This window comes from Geotrypetes seraphini, chromosome 16 (assembly GCF_902459505.1).
Source record: "Geotrypetes seraphini chromosome 16, aGeoSer1.1, whole genome shotgun sequence".
Classification (NCBI taxonomy): domain Eukaryota; kingdom Metazoa; phylum Chordata; class Amphibia; order Gymnophiona; family Dermophiidae; genus Geotrypetes; species Geotrypetes seraphini.
The window spans coordinates 38,898,354-38,923,888 of NC_047099.1; the positions used below are offsets into that span (position 1 = coordinate 38,898,354).

Genomic DNA, 25,535 nt, shown 5'->3' on the forward strand with positions numbered 1-25,535 from the left:
GAAAGGGTTACACCAGGTTGGTATTTGATTATACAACTGTCAGATTTTAGGCTGCTGACGTGTGGAAGCAGGAAACTGGAGTGTAGAGGGTCTACAAAATCGATGCAACTCGCTGAGGGCTTGAAAGCAAGCGGCAGCCAAGCAGGGCAGGAATCTCTGGAGAGGCAGAGATCAGAGCAAGGCTGGAGCCGAAGCCGGGCTTGGCCCCCCCCCCCACCCCCAAATCCAATCTACGTATATGTTTCCACCAGCCCCTCCGCAAAGAGCAGAAGGAGAAAGTGATGTCCGCAACCCAAGTGTTTCACCAGTAAATTCTTCTTTCTAGAGCCGGGGGGGGTAGGGGGGGTCCGTGTCATCCTTAATTAGATGTCAAGGTTGAAAGAAGACACCCTCCTCTTTTGTCTACACGAGCCAAGCCTACAGGAGAGGTAGGTTGCCGGCCACCCAAGTTCTCCGCCGAAACCGCCACCTGGCCGAAAATCAGTCCTAGATCGCGGATAAACAAAGCCCAGGGCCGGAGGTAAGCAGCTTATTCCAACTTTCGGCTGCGATTGATGGCCCTGGAGGGGAGGGGGGAGGTAATGTAAGCCCCCGAAACTGCGCCTGCCTTTTTCTTTTTAAGGGGAAGATGCCACCGTCGGGAGGGCGCTGGAGATAAATGCGGCCGGACAAGAAGCTGGTTTCGGTTTCGGCAAGAAGCCGAATCGTATCTCTTTCTCCTGCTCGTTACTCATCCCTCCCCACGGCACTCGGAGCGTAATATTAATGACCTGCGGGGTAAATAAAAGCAGGTTCCGCTAGCCCGGAGACATGAATGTCCAGTTGGCTTTGGAGAACGCTGGCGAGATGAGCAGCCACGGCCAGGAGCTGATGCACCACCAGGGTAGAGCTGTTCATTCCTCTTTGCCCAGGGCTTCTCTCATCTCCAGCATGGCCTCGGTGTTGGATGGCGGCGACTACCCCCGGCCCGAGCATCACCTGGCAACCTCTTTGCATCCGGGGCTCGGCTTTGGAGGCGACTCTCCCACGGGGTCGGCCAACAGCTACACGACCTTGACTCCTCTCCAGCCCTTGCACGACAAGTTCCACCACCAGCACCACCAGTGTCTACCTGTAGGCAACGTGATTGGGAGCTTTACCCTAATGAGAGACGAGAGGTGCCTGGGGCCCTCCACTAACTTTTACAGCCACTATCCCAAAGATATAACCATGGGGCAGAGCTTGTCTTCGTTGCCTAGCCCTAACCTGGCAAGCATGCATAGCTATGGACATTCAAATGGACACTTAGCTAGCGAAAAGATGGTGACCCCCAACAGCTTTGACGGCCATTCTACAATGTTCGGTAGGATTGATCAGCACTTTTCCAGGGAACTGTCCCCTCCTCCAAGCTCCAGCTTGGGGTCCCCCGGCAGCATGAGCCAGCACCCCTACGGCCACCACAGGCCTGACCTAAACTGCATACAGAGCCCTCCCATGTCCTCCCAAACCAACGTGCTCTCCGGTCAACTGGAAGAGATCAACACCAAAGAAGTGGCCCAACGAATAATCGCGGAGCTGAAGCGGTACAGCATCCCTCAGGCCATCTTTGCGGAGAGGGTCTTGTGCAGGTCTCAAGGGACCTTGTCGGATCTCCTGAGGAACCCCAAACCTTGGAGCAAGCTCAAGTCGGGCAGGGAGACCTTCAAAAGGATGTGGCGGTGGCTTCAAGAGCCCGAATTTCAGAGGATGGCTGTTTTAAGGTTAGAAGGTAAGATATTTTCTAAGCATGACCCGGAACTCTTCCGTCAACAACACAGGGGAAACCAGTTTTGTTTTGATCATCAAACTGATATCAAAGGAAAAGTAAGACATAATTTGGTTTCAAAGAGGACTAAATGATGTTTCTAGTTATACTATATATATGCTTTAAATTTTTTAATTATACAATTAATGACTTGTCTGATAAATTGCTTATCTGCTGCCTTTCACTTTCTGTTTGTTTGCCTGTGTTGTTTTCGGGGGGGAGGGGGTGTCAGATACCCTCATCTCATGTTCATAACTCACTTTCCCTTCTTCGACTGTGGCCCTTGAGCTTGACTTCCATGTTTGTTCTGAAATGTGGTGAGACACGTGAAACCCTAGGTGGCTCCTTTGAGCGAAGCCTCCCCGTTCCCTTAAACTTGCCACGCCAAGTCAAGTGTTAGAAATGTCCCTTCGTCCCCGGTTTTCCTTTGGGGGTGGGGGGGGGCTGGAAAGATCTCTACTCAGCCCCTACCACAGCTAGGCTTCCATATTCCTGAATAACAGCGATGCCCTACACGCGGCGAAGGAGGCCTTTACAAATCCAAAATAAATCAGAGGTTCTAGCACCTAACTTTTTATCCAAACTGTGTGAGGGTACGAAAATTTTTTTTAAAAAAATCAGCCCATTAGGATAAAAAGAAAGGAGACTCAGAGCTAAGACCAAATCATAAATTCTGCGATCATCTTTCGAAGAATCTAATTCAGCTGCTTTATTTAAACCGTGAAAGACCTGAGAATCGCCCCTTTTTTTTTTTTTTAGACTCAATTATGGGCTCCTTTTACAAAAGTGCGGTAGGGTCTTAACCCGTGGAACAGTGCACGCTAAAATGCCCCGAGCGCTACCCCCTCCTCCTGGGCAGGTGGTAGTTTTCCAGGTAGCGCTTGCTAAAAACGTTCGCATACCTTTGTAAAAGGAGCCCTGTATGTTACAAGAGTGGGACAACATGGAACGAACCCCAAATTGTTCCTTGAAACCTAAAATCCTTTTAAATGATCGACCGAGCAGTCACATTAGCCATGAAAAATGGATTTCTCCCTGGAGAACAATGGAAAATTTTGATCTTATATTATTAACACTGTGGATGAGAAGAGAAATAGCTGGAACTGTCACAGATTTTTGGGGGGCCAAACAGGAGAGCCCAAGGTCATTATTGCAGTGCAGTTATGAGGAGGGGGGTGGGGGTGGGGGACACCTAATACCGGTCGGCTGCTTTTAGGGCTGGGAGGAAGTAGGGGCAGTTCCTTCTCGGCCTCGTGCGTTTCAGGTCTTGTGGGATGCAGCGGTTTGGGAGTTTGTGTGGTGTCTCCGATGCAACATGGTAAACGGACATCCCACTGTCCCTAGGGTTTTGTGCTACCACTTGCTGAAGCGTTTGGGAGGGGGCATAGATGGGGGCGCCTTGATTTTATCATCTGGGTTTGGGAGGAGGCAGCTCTTAGTTGCGGGGTCTGAAAGAGAGCTTGCTTTGTGCTAACAGGACCGGTGACCTCAAGAGCCTCTCGATTATCGCTCCAGCTTTTTTTTTTTTTTGAAAAGATTTTCTTCCCGAAGGTCATACCCGTGTGTAACCGTTGAAGTCTGTGCAGTCCAACCTTTCCGCCCGCTGGGAAACGTTGCAGGGCGGATGGTCATGGACCTCCTTTTAAATGTGGCACTGGAAAACGGTTTGGTTTGATTTTACTGGTTAAGTATCGGTTTTCTGAAGAAGATTCTTCATTGAGTTGACATGCCCATTGGACAGAAGCTTGCTGAAGATGCTTCCTGGGTCAGAGTTAATGAAGTTTGACTTGAACTTTGGCCTGTGCTCTTGATTTCTCAAGGCTCAATAAGATATGGGTAACTTCAGCAAATGATGGCTCAGTGGATGGCTCAAACCTCTAGGAATATTCAAAGGATGGTGGATTTTGAGAATCGATTTCCCGTTGATGTAGTCATGGGAAAGAGGGTGGCTGAATTTAAGCGTAAATGGGACCTTAGAGAGGGAACGCGTTGCCAGAGGTTGTGGTAAAAGCAGATAGCGTAGCTGGTTTTGGAGGAAAAGTGCATAGTCTGTTATTAAGACATGGGGGGGGGGGGAGCCTCTGTTTTCCCTGGATCGGTAGCATGGAACGCTGTTACTATTTAGAGTTCTAGAATCTTGTTACTCTTTGGGATTCCGGAATCTTGCTATTCCTTAGGATTCTGAATGAAATGTTGCTACTCCTTGGGTTTTGGCCAGGTACTAGTGCCCTGGATTGGCCACTGTGAGAACGTGCTACTGGCTTGATGGACCGTTGGGTTGACCCAGTAAGCCTATTCTTATGTTCTTAGACTGGTGACAGCCGGCATGCATGAACGGGCAGATTGGGTGAACAAATCATTCCATATCTGCGTCTCCAAATTTTGAAATGGAGTTTATTTCAAGGCGTGACGCTAGTTTGATGTGCCTCGTGAATTGGGTCACCCTTTCAACAGAATTTCTATCACTTTCGGGAGATTAAAATATCCAGGGCTAGGAGGCGGTGGCTTATAGTGGATTGATAACCAATGAAAAGATAGGAAACAGAGCAGAAGTCTGACCGATCAGTTTTGCAAATAGCAGAAAAGGTCAATAGTGGAGAGCCCCAGGGGTCTTTACTGGGACTTGGAGATAGGAGTCGTGAGTGAGAGGACACATTGGGGTCCTTTCATTAAGGCGTGCACTAAACACGAACGTAGTAAAAGGAACCCCAAATTATTCAAAGCCGTGAAAACAGCAGGGGACTGTGAACTGGTGAAAGGATTTTATGAAACTAACAGGCTGAGTATGTAAATGGCAGATATAAAGTGGGGGGAAAAGCCCAACTCCGAGTCTGCAATGCGTGACTCTGCTTTAGCCATTACGCCCAAAAAGATCCTGGAGTCATTGTGGACAAAAAGTCGAAATTATCAGCCAAGTTTGCAAATAGAACGCCAGGGATTATCCAAACAAAGCAATTGCAAACGAACTGAGACTATCCTCTTTCCTCAGATATTGTGTGTGGTTCTAATCATCCCTTCTCCAATAGGACAACGCAAAACTAGAAAAGGTCCGGAGAAGGTGGACAAAACGATAGAGGGGGGTCGAGCACCTCCATTATGAAGAGAGGACAAAGAAGGAATACGAGGGAGTGCTGACGACCTTCCAAAATTCTGAGCCACTGTAGCTGGAAAGAGCGTTATCTTATTTTCGTTAAGTGCCAATTTGCAGAGACCAAATTCTATGTTTCTTGGCATTGTTTCAGATCATCGATTGAACCCTATCCACGTCATTCTCATGTTGGTTGGGCTGAGAACTTTTCAACACCCCCTGGTAGAGTGAAGAGTTTCAGTCTCTGGTCACCAGAGCCGATACTGTGATGTCATTATGCCTCATTCCACCAATAAGAGCCAACCTGATCAGTGATGTCACAAGGGCTTGATTGTCCTATACTTGGCTCACTTTTAGTACATAGGAGGGGGTGCTGAAAAGTTCTCAGCCCAACCAACCAGCTTCCTATATTCTGAGCGTTATTTTGCCACTGGAGCTGAAAAGAGGGTTATTTTATTTCGTTAAGCCCCAATTTGCAGAAACAAAATTCTATGTTTTTGACATTGTTTCAGTTCACTGATTGAACCATTTCCAGGTCATTCTCTTCTTGGTTGGACTGAGAGCTTTTCAGCACTCTCTCCTATGATGGTTTATCAAATCACGAATGAGGTGGAATGATTAAATAGGGAACAGTTATTTGTCCCACCACACACAAAACCATGAACCCAGTGATCACCAGGTTGAAAAAAAAAATCATAGAAGGGTTTTGGGTTTTTTCCCATAGTTAAGCTGTCAGATCTGATGTAATTAGGATGGCCAACATAGCAGAATTCAAAAAAACAGGTTTCAACAACTTCCTGGAGGAAAAGTGCATAAAAATATTCTTGTCCAGGTAGATTTGGAATACCTATTATTCATCCCTGGAAATGAACCATGGGAAGTAGACTTACTTTTTGGGATCTGCCGGGTATTTGCAATAAACGGGGCACTGTTGGGGACAAAATCCCTGGGCTCTGTGGACTTTGGTCCAATTTCCTGGAGGAAAAGTGCATAAAATATTCTTGTCCAGGTAGATTTAGAATACCTATTATTCATCCCTGAAAATGAACCATGGGAAGTAGACTTACTTTTTGGGATCTGCTGGGTATTCGCAATAAACGGGGCACTGTTGGGGACAAAATTCTGAGCTCTGTGGACTTTGGTCCAACTTCCTGGAGGAAAAGTGCATAAATTATTCTTGTCCAGGTAGATTTGGAATACCTATTATTCATCACTGGAAATGAACCATGGGAAGTAGACTTACTTTTTGGGATCTGCCGGGTATTCGCAATAAACGGGGCACTGTTGGGGACAAAATCCTGGGCTCCATGAACTTTGGTCTAACTCAACATGGCTTTTTCTTATATTCTTACTTAATCATCTCCCTATTCATCGGAACTGTAACTGATGAGCTGTGAGTGGCATATCACATTAGAAAGATAGGCATAAATGTTGTTACAACATGGACCTCCACATCCAAAGGCAGATGTCTACTACTACTACTACTACTATTAATTATTTCTATAGTGCTACCAGACACACAAAGAGTAAGAAAACAGTCCCTGCTCAAAAGAGCTTACAATCTAAACAGCCAAAACAGACAAACAGGATGTCATGGATACAGTTAAAGGGAAGGGTTAATCAGCTGGCTGGGTTGGAGGGCAGAGGGGAGTACAGGACAATCGAGTCATTGTGACATCACTGATGAGGTTGGCTCTTATTGGTGGAATGAGGCATTATGACATCACAATCTCAGCTCTGCTTCCCAAAGACTGAAACAGTCCCTGCTCCAAAGAGCTTACAATCTAAACAGCCAAGACAGACAACAGGATGTCATGAATACAGTTAAGAGGAATGGTTAATCAGCGGGCTGGGTTGGAGGGCAGAGGAGCAGGGTTAAGGATTGAAAACTATATAAAAAACGGTGGGTTTTCAGTCTGCTTTTAAACATGGGAAGGGGCTTGACAGACAGACTTGGGTAATTTATTCCAGGCATAGGGGGTAGCTAGATGAAAGGAACGATGTCTGAAATTGACAGTGGAGGAGAAGAGTAACGTTAAGAGTGACTTATCTGAGGAACGGAGTTCTCTGGGAGGTGTATAAGGAGAGAGAAGCGAGGAGAGAGATTGACAGGCTATTCTTGTGTTCTCATGGTGTTAGGGGGACACCTTTTTCCTTTGAAGCAGTTCTGATCCAATGTCATGGATCCAATGATCCATGATATTAGGGAACACTCTTCCTTCTGAACCAGTACTGACCCAGAGTCCCAGCATTCTCTCCTCCGATCCAGTACTCACCCAGTTTCAGGTTATGATAAATATTTATCTTGTAATCTATCGATGCGCACAGATAAACTGTGAAAAAGTAGGGAGTTGATTGTCAGCGCCTCTGTGCAGGACATGTGGTGCCTGCTCCACCGAGCTGAAACTTCAGTAGAATTGAGCAAAGTGAAGGGGAGGCAGAAATGGGGGCAGGATAGCCCAGGTGCCCTGGGGCAAAGCAACGGATGCTTTTAAGCTTGCTTGAGATCCCAGGAATACTTCAAATTAATCATTTCTTCTGAGGCACAGGGAAATGAGGATAGCTACGGCCCAGGTTGGCCACTGGGCTACATATGCCAATGACTCTGACTCTGTCGGGTTTTCTTTACAAGTGGCGGATTTGTCTTCTTTTCACACTGTACAAAATGAATATGCATGAGATATATTTCAATACAATGTCTCTACGAAAAGTTCTCAGCCTAAGCAACATGTAATTAAACTCTGGAATTTGTTGCCAGAGAATGTGGTGAAATCAGTTAGCTTAGCGGGGTTTAAGAAAGGCTTGGATCATTTCCTAAAAGAGAAGTCCAGAGGCCATTATTGAGATGGTCATTTCTAGGATAAGCAGCATAGAATCTGTTTTGCTACTTGGGATCTAGCTGGGTACTTGGGACCTGGGTTGGCCACTGTTGGAAACAGGATTCTGGGCTTGATGGACCTTTGCTCTGTCCCAGTACGGCAACTCGTATGGAACAAAACAAAAAAAAAAAAGTAGAAAATCGCTAGACTAAGTATATAACCCTCGATGGAGACTGCCCCAACTTCGCTGGTTGGGCTGAGAACTTTTCAGTGGCCCCCTCATACACAGGGCAAATTTATCCCAGCCTCAATGAATTTGGGACTCATGTTCTCACTGCTTTCCGCCCTTCGAGGGTCAGAGTGGTTCAGCTCCATCCAGCATTCGGACTGGAGTTGCCAGGTTGATGCAGCCCCGGCTTTAGTTGAGTCCATTCGTGAATTCCATTCCAGTTTCTGTCGGAAAAGAGATGCAGTGTGGCCTATGTGTGCAAAAACCTTCACTCAGCCGCTCTTTATACGCCGAGTTCAAATTGGAGCACCACAAGCAAAGTATCATTTCAAGAGTTAAAAGTCATCGTCTTATTGATAGTAATTCTACATTGTTAATTCAGCCCGGGATCGATATTGAAAGTAATTTGAACAGCCATAAATGGCCGGTTAAATCTTTTGTGCAGAGCTGTTTGCTTATATTCAGCGCTTAACCGCCTAAGTTAAGCGGCCAAATTGGACCGTGTAAAAGTCAAGCCTATCTTTAGGTGGTCTCGCTTAAGTGGATAAGTGCTGCTACGGCTACTTAATATTTATGCAGCGCTGTACATTAAAACATTCACGAGACAGTCCCTGCATAGTAGAGCTTACGATATAATCGAACAGGACAGGGGTTAGGGAGTTAGGGAGTTTCTCGGGCATGGGTGCTTTACAAGCGAGTGGGGATGAGGAGTTAAAAGAACCCTCCCAAAAAGTGGGCTTTTAAGTGCTGAATAGTGCGTAAGAGATAACCAGTCAGGGCCAGTGCCCAGATGTGGCTCAGCGTTGAATATCCAAGAATAATGCCGGCAGTGTAAAAAAAAGCAACAAACGCTCATCGCCACCTGCCGAATATCTACCCCGTTTTGTTTTAAAAAATTAGAAAATGTGAAATAAACAATTTTTTAGTGTCTATCTCAACCTCAGTCCTTCTATACCAGCGTTCTCCAATGCAAGGCTGGCTAGAAGTTGTTGTGCCCATTCATACTCTGATTCTTATGTGAGCCATATATAGGATAATGAAGCTATTGTGACATCACTGATAAGCTTGGCTTTTATTGGTGGAATGAGACATTATGACATCACAATATCTGCTCTGGATACCAGATACTTTCTCTAGTATTTATCTCCTCTTTCTCCACCAGCATTCTTCAGTGCAAGGCTTGAAGGTCAATGGCTGAGCTCATTCATACTCTGATTCTTATGTGAACCAAGTATAAGACAATGAAGCCATTGTGACATCACTGATAAGCTTGGCTTTTATTGGTGGAATGAGACATTATGACATCATATCTGCTCTGGATACCAGATAATTTCCCTAGTGTCTATCTCAACCTTCTCTACTAGCATTCTTCAATTCAAGGCTTGAGGGTCAGTGGCTGGGCCCATTCATACTCTGATTCTTATGTGAACCAAGTATAGGATAATGAAGCTATTCTGACATCACTGATGAGGTTGGCTCTTAGGCATTGGTGGAATGAGGCATTATGACATCACAATACAAGCTCTGGTTACCAGAGACTGTCATTCTCTAGTGTCTATCTCAACCTCAGTCCTTCTCCACCAGCATTCTTCAATGCAAGACTTGAGGGTCAATGGCTGGGCCCATTCATACTCTGATTTTACCCTCTCTCTTTAAAGAATAACATGGAGATGGTTTCTCGTGGTTATCTGCGAGGACGGGAACAGTGATGAATTCTGTCACCATCTCATTTTCTACTTTAGACCAGCACTGATTTTGAACTTACATCTCAGTGCATTGTAGGATTTGTAGTTCCTGCTCCCTGCCATATAACATCCAGTCCTGGCCTAAACTCTCCCTCCAGGCGAATAGGGACTCTTGATAGTATGGTTGCCAGCTGGCTCTGTTTGCCACCCCCAAATGGCTGCTCCAGTCCTGTTTTTACCACAGTGGATCTGGTTCTGGTGGTATTGAATTAAGCTTGACAACAGCAGCCTGCGTGTAACAAAGTAAGGGAAAGGAGGGGAAAATAAGGGACTTGATCAGCCTGTCAGGGGCATAAAGCCAACTGGCTACACCAGCATCACCAGCAAGAATGCCACAGTCTACCCTAGGTAGCAGATCCCATGATGAGTGCTGACAGCTGCAGAGTTGCTTCCTATGGGGTACAGACAAGTGTGCCAGAGAATGTGTGTGTGTGTCTATCAGTCTACATGCTGGTTGCTGCCTCCTCAGGGCACCGTATGGCTGAGAGAAGCTTCACTGTCACTCAGTAACAGTCCAGTACATAACTGCACAGCAGAAGCCTTGGCCCACGATTCTCCCAGGCATAGGGGCTGAAACCAGTGCCCTATGCCTTTATTTTTCCTAAGCTTTGTATAATTCTGTACTGGTATTAAAAGAGTAACTGCTCTGTCTTCCTGTTCTGGGGGATCTTTCTGGGTTTATCCTTCGGCTTAGCAAAAGATACTCTTACAAAATGCGGAAGGTACGTTAGTGGAAGTACCTTAATCCTAAACTGTAAAGTGACAGCTCATTAGGGAAGCCCTTTCGGTTGCTAAGAAATTATTTCAGGCCAGTCAAGCTAGTAGTTATCGAACATCAAAGGGCACAAAACTGCAGCATGGTATGAGCCTCAATGAGAGCAGGTCTCCATGCCACAAAGAGGGCTGCCTTAAAAGCCACTTCCGACTTTAATTTATATATATCTGAAAGAAGCCCTTCTTTCTTTCTTTTTCATTTCATGCAGCCTCAGTTCTTGGAAGGCTGGAAAGATCCCCCTGCCTATTTCTTCCCTCTGTCACATCTTCTTGGGGCTTATTCTAAATTCTTCTTTCATTCTGTTCAGAAGCATTTTATTGTGGAGGAAAAAATATAGGAAGGGGCTTTATGTCCTTCAGCTTCAAGCCTCCTGTGGTATGCAGATCTATCTCATGAATATGTATATGTATTGTGGATATCTGAAATCCTGACTGGCTGGGTGTGTCCCGAGGACTGGATTAAGAACCTGTGTAATAGGCTAATCCAGCCTTGGATGTGCCCATTTGCATGCTGGGTTCTGTAGTTCTGTGTTTCCCATTGAGCCCTCTTAAGAAAATCAAAATGACAGCTCTGTGCATGCAATTATATCAAACTAGCCCTTGGTCAAGCTTTTTGATTGACCTGAGAGGGGCCTGGGAAGGCATCTCCTCACGGATCATTTTCCAGCACTCTTCTGCCTTTCCTCACCGCCACGGCTATATAGGATCAAGGAGAGAGGAAAAAGAGAAAGCCCCAGGGTGCTAAGGGGGAAAATTCCCTTGCAGTACCACAGCATTGATGTGAATACAGCTGTGGTAAAGAGAAAGTTTTGCTGCTCAACAGCTGGCCTCTTACACCAGGTACCATTGCTACTAGGGATGCCCAAGCCAACAACAGCCATTATGCTTCATGATGTTCCTGAAATTCTTCTCCCTCGAACTTCCACACTGCCTGCCACCACCAAATTTCTAGGGCCACTTTCTTCACCCAGTCTCTGCACTGAGGCCCCCAAATGGCCCTTTCCTGCCCATTCTCAAGGGAAAACAAGAGACACACAGGCAACTGGATCATACCAGGAACTGCTTCGAGACTCGGTGGAACAATCCAAAGACAACTTCGGAGGCAGATTTGCTTATATGTCCATCGATAGTACATGGTTCTAAGACCTTTGTTTCCCAATCTACCACATGCTCTACTGTAGGTTTTAGTGAAATCAATGGAAAAACCAGAACCACAGCTCCATGCAGGCACTGGGGATAAAACGAGACTGGAGTAGCCTGTTTGGTTGACCTGGGGTGAGGAAGCAACCCTAGCACCGAGGGATCTAAAGTTGCTCGTTATCTCTCTGTCTATCTATCAGTTCTGTTTCATCTGGAAAGGCAGCAGGGTCTGATACTTTGGAGGGGGTGGGGGATTTGGATCTGTTCTTGGATACTGATCTGGTCCCACAGGCGTTCAGTAGGTGGGCGGCCACAGCCGGCACACATACTGATCCGCAGCCTCTGCCTGCGCCAGCTCGGCTGGCCGCAGCTCCTGAAGGGTTAACGTAAAACCGGTCTGTTTGCAGACTGCACTGCTGTGATCTGATCAATATTTCCTATCAGTGTGCAGTCCCAGACAAGAAGCAGGATGGAAGGACGGGGGTGGGGTGAAGAGGAGGAGGAGAAGGCTTGTGCAGTGATGATGGTGGTGAAAGGGGCCGGGTGGGAGGAAAGGGGAGTCTGGAAACTGGTAGAATATTTCAGAGCCAAAGGCCCCAGCTCATCTGTCATTAAATCTGTCCTCACTGTCCACTGGACAGATCAATGTTTCAGTGTTTGGAGCTGAGCACAGCCGCTGGGAATGGTTGCAGCGGAGACCTCTTCCCTCGTTCCACCTCCCCCATTTGCAGTCCCGTGCGGTATAACGTAGCAAGGCTCTCTTTTTAGTCTCAGCAGCTTTGATTCAAGGACTCACCTAGCAAGACTAAAGTCCCATTAATAATAATGTCCTGCCTCTTTCAGTTACTCCCATAATTATGGTGCTCACTTAACAGACTTGTCAGAAGTAATTTTCTGAGAACAAAATAGGCACCCGTTTGGAGGTGGGGGATAAAGAAACAAGGCACAAAAGGTTCGGGACCAGCAATCTGGCGTGACCAGGCCAAAACATTACCAGCACCGCCGAGACTGGCAAAAGCAGGAAGAAGACTCCAGCTCATTGTTGTAAGCCATGCTAAATCACTGAGCCCAGTACCAGCCTTAGCTCATTGATTTACATTCCTCGTTTTCTAATTAGAGATCCTCTATGTTTATCTCACGCTTTTTTTGAATTCCATCACTGTTTTCCTCTCCACCACTTCTGCCGGGAGGGCATTCCAGGCATCCACCACCCTTTCCACGAAAAAGAATTTCCTAACATTGCTCCTGAGTCTTCCTCCCTACAACCTCAAATTATGCCCTCTAGTTTTACCATTTTCTCTTCTCTGGAAAAGATTTGGTTCTATATTGAGAAGAAAAAAATGGTAAAACTAGAGACAAGTGATGATGCGTTTCCAAATCTACCTAGTCAATAACATTTCCTCCAGGAACTTGTCCAATCCTCTGTTGATCCCTACTATGTTATTCACCTTGGCTGCATTCTCCAGAAACGGATGCCTCGGATTAATCATGTAATGCATGAAAACCAACTTCCTACAATTTGTCTCCCAGCTGTTGGGGGTCATTAGTTTCATGGAATGTCCACTTGTTTGTCTTTTCTCCAGCTGATCAGCCCTAACCTGTGAACAGGAAGCTCTAGAAAACCACGGATTGAGGTTCAGTGAACAAATAAACCCTCTCATGGCTGAAGAGGGTCATTACACTTGTCTAAGGAGGCTGAGAAGAATCTTTAGTGAAAGAAGAAGAATAGCTTTATTTATATCCCGTCATACCTTTTCAGTTCAAGACGGTATACAACAAGAGATGCTATACGGACAGCGAGTTTACATCAGTTAGATTTGGGGAGGTGTGGAAGACAGTTGAATGAGTGGGGTGGTAGGATAGGAAGAAGGAGCCTATAAGAAGAGGTAAGAGATGAGCGTAATTGAAGGATCAGATAAATTTGTCGAATGAGTGGGTTTTTAGTGATTTTCTGAATGAATGGTATGTTGGTCGCTTAAGGTGTTGTTCCAAATCCCTGCTTGAAAGGAGAGTGTCCTGTTGAGGAATCTTTTCAATTTGCATCCTTTGGGAGAAGGAAATGTGAACAGCGAGAGAGAAAGGCGGAGTTTGTCCTGTAGGGTTTTTTCTTTAGACCTCCAAAAACCAACTTGGGGAATATAATAATTGAAACATTTGGGTACATCCAGTGGTTAATATAAGCCAATATACTACCGATCACCTCCCTTATTTTTTTTTTCTCTGTAGTTTTATACGTAAATTGCCTTAGAAATGCTCAAAACCCTCAGGTAGAGGACCCCCCAAATACGGCCCCCCCCTTGGTCAATCACAGCACGCTTCAAACAGTAATAGATGTTTCTTTTTTCAATTTGCGCTACTGTGCATTGAGTGAGCAGTTTCTAGCTTGGCGAGCGGACTAACACGGCCACCACACCACTTTGCCATCAGCGCAATGCAGAGCGCACAGGGACTGAAAATAGGAGACTCTAACAAACGGCAGAATCTGCAGGGGCTAAAAAAAATAAAATACTAGAATGCTGAGAACACGAGGGCTGAAAATGCCAGATCAGGTATCAACGAAACGTAGAGAGCGCCGAAGTTGGAAATAGGAGACGCCAGTAAAATGCAGAGAGCCCTGGGACTGGAAATACAGTCAAACCTTGGTTTGCGAGCATAATTTGTTCCTGAAGCATGCTCGTAATCCAAAGCACTCGTATATCAAAGCGAGTTTCCCCATAGGAAATAATGGAAACTCAGACGATTCGTTCCACAGCCCAAAAACTTTAATACAAAATACTATACGTACTCGTATTGCAAGACCTCGCTCATTTAGAACAATCACTACACTCTTGCAGTGTCAGAGAGAGAAGAACCATCGGCTCAGTTGTGACAATGTGACGCGTATATACTGTATGTACTTGCATTGCAAGACCTCGCTCGTTTAGAACAGTCACTCCACTCCCGCAGCGTCAGAGAGAGAGGAACCATCGGCTCAGTTGTGACGATGTGACGCGTGTATACTGTATGTACTCGTATTGCAAGACATTGCTTGTATATCAAGTTAAAATTGAATCAAATGTTTTGCTTGTCTTGCAAAACGCTTGCATACCAAGTTACTTGCAATCCAAGGTTTTACCGTGACATCACTGATGAGGTTGACTCTTAGGCATTGGTGGAATAAGGCATTATGATGTCACAATACCAGCTCTGGTTAGCAGAGGCTGAAACTTGACACACTATTTATATATTAAATTTTCTATACTGTTCTCCCAAGTAGAGAATGACACGGGGACAAATTTGTCCCCGTCCCCACGGAAACTAATTTTCCCATCCTGTCCTGGTGAGTTCTTTTCCTGTCCCTGCCCCATTCCTGCAACTTCTGTCCTCATCTGCACAAGCTTCAAACGCTTTAAAATCATAAGCAGCAACATTCTAGAGCTCAGATTGTGATGTCATAGTGCCTCATTCCACCAATGCCTAAGCTCCGTCCTCATCTGCACAAGCCTCAAACGCTTTAAAATCATAAGTAGCAACATTCTAGGGCTCAGATTGTGATGTCATAATGCCTCATTCCACCAATGCCTAAGCTCCATCCTCATCTGCACAAGCCTCAAACGCTTTAAAATCATAAGTAGCAACATTCTAGGGCTCAGATTGTGATGTCATAATGCCTCATTCCACCAATGCCTAAGCTCCGTCCTCATCTGCACAAGCCTCAAACGCTTTAAAATCCTAAGTAGCAACATTCTAGAGCTGAGATTGTGATGTCATAATGCCTCATTCCACCAATGCCTAAGCTCCGTCCTCATCTGCGCAAGCCTCAAACGCTTTAAAATCCTAAGTAGCAACATTCTAGAGCTGAGATTGTGATGTCATAATGCCTCATTCCACCAATGCCTAAGCTCCATCCTCATCTGCACAAGCCTCAAACGCTTTAAAATCATAAGTAGCAACATTCTAGGGCTCAGATTGTGATGTCATAATGCCTCATTCCACCAATGCCTAAGCTCCGTCCTCATCTGCGCAAGCCTCAAACGCTTTAAAATCCTAAGTAGCAACATTCTAGAGCTCAACTTGTGATGTCATAATGTCTCATTCCACCAATGCTTAAGCTCCGTCCTCATCTGCGCAAGCCTCAAACGCTTTAAAATCCTAAGTAGCAACATTCTAGAGCTCAGATTGTGATGTCATAATGCCTCATTCCACCAATGCCTAAGCTCCGTCCTCATCTGCGCAAGCCTCAAACGCTTTAAAATCCTAAGTAGCAACATTCTAGAGCTCAACTTGTGATGTCATAATGTCTCATTCCACCAATGCTTAAGCTCCGTCCTCATCTGCGCAAGCCTCAAACGCTTTAAAATCCTAAGTAGCAACATTCTAGAGCTCAGATTGTGATGTCATAATGCCTCATTCCACCAATGCCTAAGCTCCGTCCTCATCTGCGCAAGCCTCAAACCCTTTAAAATCCTAAGTAGCAACATTCTAGAGCTCAGATTGTGATGTCATAATGCCTCATTCCACCAATGCCTAAGCTCCGTCCTCATCTGCACAAGCCTCAAACGCTTTAAAATCCTAAGTAGCAACATTCTAGAGCTGAGATTGTGATGTCATAATGCCTCATTCCACCAATGCCTAAGCTCCGTCCTCATCTGCGCAAGCCTCAAACGCTTTAAAATCCTAAGTAGCAACATTCTAGAGCTGAGATTGTGATGTCATAATGCCTCATTCCACCAATGCCTAAGCTCCATCCTCATCTGCACAAGCCTCAAACGCTTTAAAATCATAAGTAGCAACATTCTAGGGCTCAGATTGTGATGTCATAATGCCTCATTCCACCAATGCCTAAGCTCCGTCCTCATCTGCGCAAGCCTCAAACGCTTTAAAATCCTAAGTAGCAACATTCTAGAGCTCAACTTGTGATGTCATAATGTCTCATTCCACCAATGCTTAAGCTCCGTCCTCATCTGCGCAAGCCTCAAACGCTTTAAAATCCTAAGTAGCAACATTCTAGAGCTCAGATTGTGATGTCATAATGCCTCATTCCACCAATGCCTAAGCTCCGTCCTCATCTGCGCAAGCCTCAAACGCTTTAAAATCCTAAGTAGCAACATTCTAGAGCTCAACTTGTGATGTCATAATGTCTCATTCCACCAATGCTTAAGCTCCGTCCTCATCTGCGCAAGCCTCAAACGCTTTCAAATCCTAAGTAGCAACATTCTAGAGCTCAGATTGTGATGTCATAATGCCTCATTCCACCAATGCCTAAGCTCCGTCCTCATCTGCGCAAGCCTCAAACGCTTTAAAATCCTAAGTAGCAACATTCTAGAGCTCAACTTGTGATGTCATAATGTCTCATTCCACCAATGCTTAAGCTCCGTCCTCATCTGCGCAAGCCTCAAACGCTTTAAAATCCTAAGTAGCAACATTCTAGAGCTCAGATTGTGATGTCATAATGCCTCATTCCACCAATGCCTAAGCTCCGTCCTCATCTGCGCAAGCCTCAAACGCTTTAAAATCCTAAGTAGCAACATTCTAGAGCTCAACTTGTGATGTCATAATGTCTCATTCCACCAATGCTTAAGCTCCGTCCTCATCTGCGCAAGCCTCAAACGCTTTAAAATCCTAAGTAGCAACATTCTAGAGCTCAGATTGTGATGTCATAATGCCTCATTCCACCAATGCCTAAGCTCCATCCTCATCTGCACAAGCCTCAAGCGCTTTCAAATCATAAGTGTTCGAGGCTTGTGCGGTTAAGACAGAGCGAATGGGAATGGGGCAGGGACAGCGACATAACTCTCGGGGACAGGGACAAATTTGACCCCGTGTCATTCTCTACCCCAAACCTTTTGAAATGCTTTTCCCCCCTCCCCTGTTCCCCCCCACTCCACCCCCAACAGATTTAGAAATACTGAAAGATTATTGCTGAGTTCTGACAGAGGGCTACCACTGGATCGTTCATCTTTTGGGGACAGGCTGGTTCCATCCTAGTTTCCCCCCATTGTATACGTGGAAAGACCATTCTGACATCTCAGAGCAATGGGAGAAAACTCAGTCTGGATCAGTGTGGCCCTGAAAAATACGGGACCGGTTGGTCACCTCTCCCTGAGCCTTCCTCGTTCCTCACATTCATAGAAACAGCCCATCAAGTCTGCCCACTCTGCTTGCCCGCCCCCTGTCTATGCCCTAGTGACCCAATTTCCTTATCTTGACCCTTCTTCCTTTTCTTTCTCAGCCTGCAAAAGGAAAGAGCAAGAGCAAAGCAGAGCCGAAAGAAATCACGGGCCGAAGCGGCACCGGCTGGTCTTCACCGACATTCAACGCCGCACGCTGCATGCCATCTTTCACGAGAACCAGCGGCCTTCTAAGGACCTGCAGATCACCATAGCGCAGCAGCTGGGCCTGGAGCTTTCTACCGTCAGTAACTTCTTCATGAACGCTCGCCGACGCAGCTTGGACAAGTGGATGGACGAAGGCCCCGGCCGGCCCCCTCCCTCGGCCCCCCCCACACCCAGCGCCTCCTCAGCCATCGCGTGCACCAAAGCTTGAGAGCAGAAACAGGTGAACTACTCCCTCCATCGCGGGCTTTGTCCCGGTCTCTTTATTCTTGGCCTTGACGCTCTGGTTCAATCATTGCGTATTCTACGGGTCAGTTTTAGAGTGCGGGAAGGAACTGCCCTACTTTTGGAGGGGGTTGCTTTATGACTCCCCCCCCCCCCTTTGTGAACTTTTTCATTGCACAGAAAGCGGAAAGAGATTTTTTTAAACAAAGGAATTTGTAGGTAGAACTGTTGCTGACCTTCTGCGATCTGTCTTCGCCACCCCTTGGCTCTGCCTTGTTCGCTCAGCTCCAGGGAAAGCGATGTCTATCCGTCACATCTGCGTAAGATAAGGAAACCAGAAAGCCACATGTCACAGGAGACAAAAGAAAAGAGTCCTGTGTTTGGTCCCAGTGCACCCCAATTCTTAGAGAAATCAGAATGACAAGCTAAGGGGGCAGGCAGGTAAAACCAGGACTGGGTCATCCTCTCCAGATGCCCCAGTGTTATCTGGTCACCATAATGGAGTTTCTCACCCCTCTATACCTGCTGGGCCATTTACAAGGGAGTCTGTGTAGAAGTTATGACGGTGGGTGAGAACTCCGAGGTCTATATGAGAGGGTCACACGTCAGGACGGCGCATGTCAGTGATAGGAAATCTTGCAGAGAGAGAGCAGAGCCCAAAATCGGCCTTGCTATGAAGGCAAAGCATCGTCGGGCATCTTAGCAGGAGTCAGGAATTTGGAAATAATCTGGGTTTCTCTGTACTGGCCAAGCAGGACAAAGAGACTCAGTGGCGTTGTTCAGCTTCTGAGTCTTGCCACATTGACCCCGGGACACGGTTATTCTATTTCATAGGGACGTGCACTGGATTCGTTAGAGGGCCTTAAAACATTTGGTGCGCGCCAAATTAATCTATGAATTAAGGCACCGCAATCAATTTCTGTGCATTAACAATTTCTAATTCGCATTAAAGGAATGTTTTTTATTACACCGAATATATGAAACGGACCGTAAAAACACTCGATAGTGGCGAAAATGTTCCAAAATGCGGCTGTGCGTATCAAGGAAGCTTGAGTGTCTAGGATGAGACAAGGCAAAAAAAAACAAAAGTCGATGGTGCATGAGGAAAGTTGTCATTTTTCCCAGCCAATAATACCAGAACATCCCTGTTATTGCTCCGTTGTAAATATTTTACCTTGGAGTGCGAGCGTCAGTCAATCAGATGGCTTCATACTTTCATGCCTGAGGCCCTAAATTACTGGTCTCTTAGGAGTGATCTTTTCAATTTCCAGACCTCCTTGATGTCTGAAGCTTCTTCCTTTGCAATGTAGAATAGTGTATGCGTCCGAGACCTGCACAGGATGACCAGCGAGGTCTTACCTGCCTCCCTCCTGTGTCAGGACATCAGAAGGAAGCATGAGAGAGCCTCACACGGAACTATTAATGTGGGCGATGCTTAATCTTCACAGGAGAGCCCAGCAGTGCAGTGAGAAGGGGAACGGCCTAGGAGACTGGAGGAGGTTGGATGGACAGAGAGCCCTAAATCTCCTCTAATCTGTAGGAATTCAAAGTCCTAGGAAGAACTTTAGAGTAAATGACCTTTGGGCCTTCAATGGCTGCCTGGGCCCTGGTCTCAGCTTGGGTCTGATTCTCTGCTCCCTAAAAGTCTATGTTAGAGAGAATGAAGCAGAATAAGAGTGAGCAGGATCCCAAGCTGGCCAGCCTGTCTGTGGGTCCTCTCTGTCTACCTGTCTTTCTTTTGAATACTCTCTCTGTCAGTCTCTTTGTCTGTGATCTCTCGCTGTCAGTCTCTCTTTCTGTAGGCTGACTGTACTCTTTCTTGCTCTGTGGGCCCCCTGCATCCCTCTGCCTTCCCCCTCCAGTCCCTTCAGGAGCTTACATCTTGTCTGTGGTTCTCAGGTAGGGCTGCTGGGTGCCATCCAATGCTTGGGAGGATTCCCAGGTCACTTTCTGTGGGTACAAGAGGGGCCTTGACTTTCCTGGCTCTAAAGGCTTCACACTGGGGGGGGGGGGGCCCTGTCAAATAAACGTGCCCCGTTAGACACCCTTTAGGGAGACCAGGTTTTTCACATCTCTCCCGGTATCCTGAGCCACGCATGAATGAGGGGGTCAAGGTTGAGCACTGATCACAGCCTGAGAAAAGGCACTTCTGCTGTGTCCCCCTTCCCCTCCCCCCCTTCATCGGAAAAGTATTTCAAGTTCGCTGCTGTAAAATAGCCAAGAAAAAAAATTCTACCTCACTTTTGCCTCTTTCTAGGATATTCTGTACCCCAAAAAATACCAAAGAGTTTGCACCAAGTTGGTGTGTGTGAGTGTGCGTGTGCGTTAGTGTGTGTATAGACGTGGACAAAACCCCCCTCTTTCCTTGGGTTTCCAATTTTCTGTTGCGTGGCTTATTTCACCACTCACAAATGCTGAGTTTGTCAGCTTTTCCCTGCCTAGGACTATTTTCCCATGATGGAAAAGCCATGACATGTGTAGGATGACCTGCTGACTCCATGCCATTTTTGTTATGAAGCCAGTGCATGCTGGGAGACGTGGTACCTGCTTTGAAACCAAAACTAGATCCTCCTCTAGGCAGTGAGGCAGGAGTAGAGCTGGATTAGTTTGTGCCAGGCACTTCCAATCCACCTTCCTTAATGCCTAGGCGACATGAAGTCAATGCAGACAGAGGCAGAGCTTTGTCCTATGTTGTACCCAGGGTCCATATGACACAGTATGCATGGGCTCCCTCTACGCAGCCTGGTGGGCCAAAAAGCTGCCTCTGGATTCTTCATGATACAACAAATTCCCTCTGGCATCTCTCATTGCAGTTTGATGATTTCATTCATTGTGAGCAAATCTAGCAGGCTACTTTTTGTAAGAAGAGGAATGACATGCATGGCATGGTTCATAAGGCAATGCCACCACCGAGAAGCTTGCCTGCTAACATGGGAAAAGAAAGCATTTTCCCTCTTGCCTTGATCAAGTTGACTGCCTCAAGAAAGAACTTGTTCAAGCCACTGGTGCATGCGATCCTTGCCTTGTAACTTCCAGCTCAGATCCACCAAGCTCACATAGAGTGGTGCATTATCCCGGGGACAAATTCCAAGTCTGCAAACCTGAATATACTAGATGGTACTAAGTTAGTTAATGTGGACTCGTTTAAGGACATCGTCACCCTCAATATTTTTGCTTACTACAAATTTGATAAGTGACAGGCAAAGCTGTATCTAGATCAGGAAATGTACTGTGTCAACTTTGGCGACATAAAGCCAGTGAGGATATTTTTACCCAGCTGGCACGGTCCATTTTCTGCTCTAGATAAAGCTTTACCTGCACCTGTCAAAATTTGTATTAAGAAAAACGTTGAGGGTGACGATATCCCTAAATAGGTCCATATTAACCAAGTTAGACCGAGCCGTCCTGGCAACTTCGGTTCAGCAGACTTGTTCGTCTCTGGGAGAGTCCAGAGCATTCTCAGACACTGCCGAGTGAAACTGGATTACAGAGATCGGGATGTCTCTTTCTGCCAGCTAATCACATCAGTCAGTAAGGTAACATTATTCTTCTTCTCCCTAATCTAGTGGGGAACGTACCTACACTCTAAATTCACTATTATTTGTGTTCACATTGGATGGAGATGGGAGGAACCATCCCATCCCCCATAAGATTAAAGTTCCAAGGTTTATCTTGGAATTACTAATCCAACCTAGAGAGGAAACCTCTTCCTGAATTACTTGAGATAAGTAATCAAAATCTTTAGGACATACAATGCTATATTAGTTATACTTGAGATAACTAATGTAGCATTGTATGTCCTAAAGATTTTAAGTGTTTTTATTGTAAGCCACAAATAAATTAATTAAGTATATGCAAAGAAAATGTAGGATAATTAATGCACACGGTGACAGAATTTGTCCCCGCCCCCGTAGATAACTGCGGGAAACCATCCCATGTCATTCTTTAGGGTCTATCTCAACCTCAGTCCTTCTCCACCAGCATTCCTCAATGCAAGGCTTGAGGACCAGTGATTGTGATCCACAAATACAAATTATCCCACTTTGGAGTGTCAAATATAGGGAAGGAGGGTGAAGGGTCTCAGAAACCCGCTTGATTTAACACAAATGTGTGGTATCAAGACTAGATGGGTTGAGTCTCAATCATTGACCCTTGTCTTCACCTCCTCTACCGTGTTTTACTTAAATATTACTATAATTAATAAATTATATGCTCCAATTTTTCAAAGAATTTATAACAGTCTGTATTTGCACTTATCTTGAATGTGCAGTCAATAAGCCAGCCCCGACGGGACCTGTTTCGCCATAAAATGGCTTTGTCAATGAGGACACTCTGAAGCTGAGATTGCTTCTCTCTGGCTACCCTCCTCCGGGGGGGGGGGGGGGGAGAGGAAGGGTCTCTAGCTCTCTCCACCTGAGCGTCTCAGGCTCGGCTACAACATTCTCTTTTGTTTCTCTCTCGTGCCAGGGTCTGCGGACGGTGCCTCCAGGTCTGCTTCACATACTGCAGTGGGTTTCTGAGACCCTTTACCCTCCTGTCCTATATTTGACACTCCAAAGTGGGATAATGTGGATTTGTGGATTGTTTCCAGTTGATCCTACTTTACCATCTTCCTTAGTGACCAGTGGTTGTGCCCATTCATGATTCTTCCCTCTCTCTTTAAAGAATGACACGGGGGATGGTTTCCCACGGGGACAAATTCTGTCACCGTGTCACTCTGTGAACAGAACAGGGAGTGAAGCTGGATTCGGTAATTCAGAACTGAGCATATGGCAAGGGAGAGCGGCTTGGATTCCATTCTCACAGTGCAGTAACCACATACATTGAAGTACTTTGGCCCAGCAAGTGCTGAAGTTGAGCTGGAAGTCACCTGGCAGGCACAAGAGTCTTGGAAAGTGGAGAACAAACAGTGAAGGAGACTCTGGTGTTCAATGCCTTTTATCTGCATGTCCAGACTCGGCACGATCGTGTTTCGGCCCAAACGGACCTGCCTCAGGAGTCTGAAATCAGAATGTTGGTAAAGTACGCTATCCTAAATCAGTCACAAAACAATAGTGTAAAACATGGAACGTGGCTGATGTAGAAGGATAAGCGTACTTTGCCAATGAAGACGTGGGACATCAGATCTCAGACCTGATTTCCAACCGAGCTGAAGGCACAGAGCAGGAACTCCGTCAGGCCAAAACCAACAGGCTTTTTGTTGCATGGCCGGCTCAGAAATCATGCCCTGTCAGAACCCAAAGACCTCGGATGCAGACACAGACCCATCAAATACAACGAAGGATCACTTTAACCTATTTGGAAGGTTCCTGCAGGATCCGTCCCATGGAAGACAATCATTTTGAATAGAATGCTAATTTGGGCATCCTTTTTTTGTGTGTCAGGTCGTTTTGGTTTTTTCAGTGCTGCTTCCAAGAAAATCATTTGCATTAGTGGAGCAAGCCAAGTTGATATTTGTTTTATTTTTCAAGAATTGGGGACATTTTCTTTATGTGATTTTTCTTCTTTCCAAAGTAAGTGGCAGAAGCTGCGGGAACTTTTTTTTTGTTTTTTTAGTGCAACCAGTAGATGTAACATGAAGGTGAAATTCTGACAACTCCCTTCCTTCTTTTGAGGAGTTCCAACTCCTCTGGCGAATTGCTCAGGGGGCCAAATAACTGGACAGTTAGAAGGGATGGATGGAGGAGCAAACTTAGATAGGAGATGGGTGGGAGACAGCTGCAAGACAACCTTCAAATTACAGAGGAAGTCATTTTATGCTTTGGGGGTGTAGTACTACATTCTAGAGCAGACAAGGGCAACTCCGGTCCTCGAGGGCAGGAATCCAATCGGGTTTTCAGGATTTCCCCAATGAATATGCATAAGATCTATTTGTATGCACTGCTTTCAATGCATATTCATTGGGGAAATCCTGAAAACCCGATTAGATTCCAGCCCTTGAGGACTGGAATGGCCCATGTCTGTCCCTCCTCGAGGGCCGCAATCCAGTCGGGTTTTCAGGATTTCCCCAATGAATATGCATGAGATCTATGTGCACGCACTGCTTTCAATGCATATTCATTGGGGAAATCCTGAAAACCCGACTGAATTGTGACCCTCAAGGAGGGACTTTGAGATCCCTGGTCTAGAATAGATATGGGCAACTCCGGTCCTCGAGGGCCGCAATCCAATCGGGTTTTCAGGATTTCCCCAATGAATATGCATGAGATCTATGTGCACGCACTGCTTTCAATGCATATTCATTGGGGAAATCCTGAAATCCCGACTGGATTGCGGCCCTCGAGGAGGGACTTTGACACCTTTGCTTTAAATTAAGAAATTGAGACTCAAAATGTGGGGTATCTCCTGGAACAAAAGTCTCGTTGGACCCAAGAACCGGCACGCCACAAGTAGCAACCATGCTGCTCCCATCACTCCAAGCCAGAAGGTCGTATCAAAAATATTAAAATATTTGAAGAGTAACAGCTAACTTTAATCCCCTCCTTTACATAGCCGCGCTAGTGTTTTTAGGGCTGGCTGTGGCGTTAACAGCTCAGATGATCATAGGAATTCTATGAGCTTCGGAGCTGTTACCACGGTGGCCGGCACAAAAAACCGCAAGCGCGGCTTTGTACAGGAGGGGGAGGGGGTAAATGAATTTGCAGATTCTAGGCCAGGCTTGTCCAAACTCAGTCCTTGAAGGCTGCAAACGGGGCAGGTGCTGTCCGTGCGTCCCCAATGAATAGGCATGAGAGAGATTGGGTGCCCACCACCTGCCGTATATGCAAATTTCTCTCGTGCCTATTCGTTGGAGATATCCTGAAAATCCTTGAGGACTGAAGCTTGGACAGCCTGTTCTAGGCAAAGTGGTTGGGTTTTAGTTTGGATTTCCGAATTTTTTTTTTATTTTTATTTTTTTTAAGAGTTCCAAACCCCAATGAGGTTGTCTCCAATGAAATGTAAAATTAAAGATCAATGAATTGATTTCATGTGCATAGAAGCTGTGAACACGTCATACAGCCAGTGCATTACTATATAGAAATATATAACTTGAATGTCCTTGAGTGTGCTAATTAACCAAAGTCCTTTTGCCTATGTAGAACCAAATGAAATGGCAAAATTACATGTACATTTTATACCAAAGGTTGCTCCGATACCTCATCCTGTATCTGTTTGTTTGTGATGTATCACACAAGAAATAAAGTTTCTTTACTGAAGTGCATCGAGGTGACGTGTCCTGCTTGGTAGAGTATCCGAGAGGGGGGCAACTGGTGGGGAAGGGAGTCGGGGAATATCTTGATTGTTGCAGTTTTCCGGGTCTCGCCGCATCTGGGTAGGTAGAAGCCATGTTTCAGCCCACCATGCTCAGTGACGTGGCGAGGGGGAGAGGTGCCCGGGGCGGCGATGCCCCTCCCTTCCCCCTTAGCAGCAGCTCTCCC

At 46.0% G+C, this 25,535-nt stretch overlaps 1 protein-coding gene across 1 annotated transcript; it reads left to right on the plus strand.

The window, feature by feature from the left end:
- Positions 1-810: 810 nt before the first annotated feature.
- Positions 811-18,103, plus strand: LOC117349919 (hepatocyte nuclear factor 6-like). The gene is made up of 2 exons (XM_033923648.1): positions 811-1,747; positions 17,790-18,103. Exons 1-2 carry the CDS (start codon positions 811-813, stop codon positions 18,101-18,103), a joined length of 1,251 nt encoding a protein of 416 aa, XP_033779539.1.
- Positions 18,104-25,535: the final 7,432 nt, after the last annotated feature.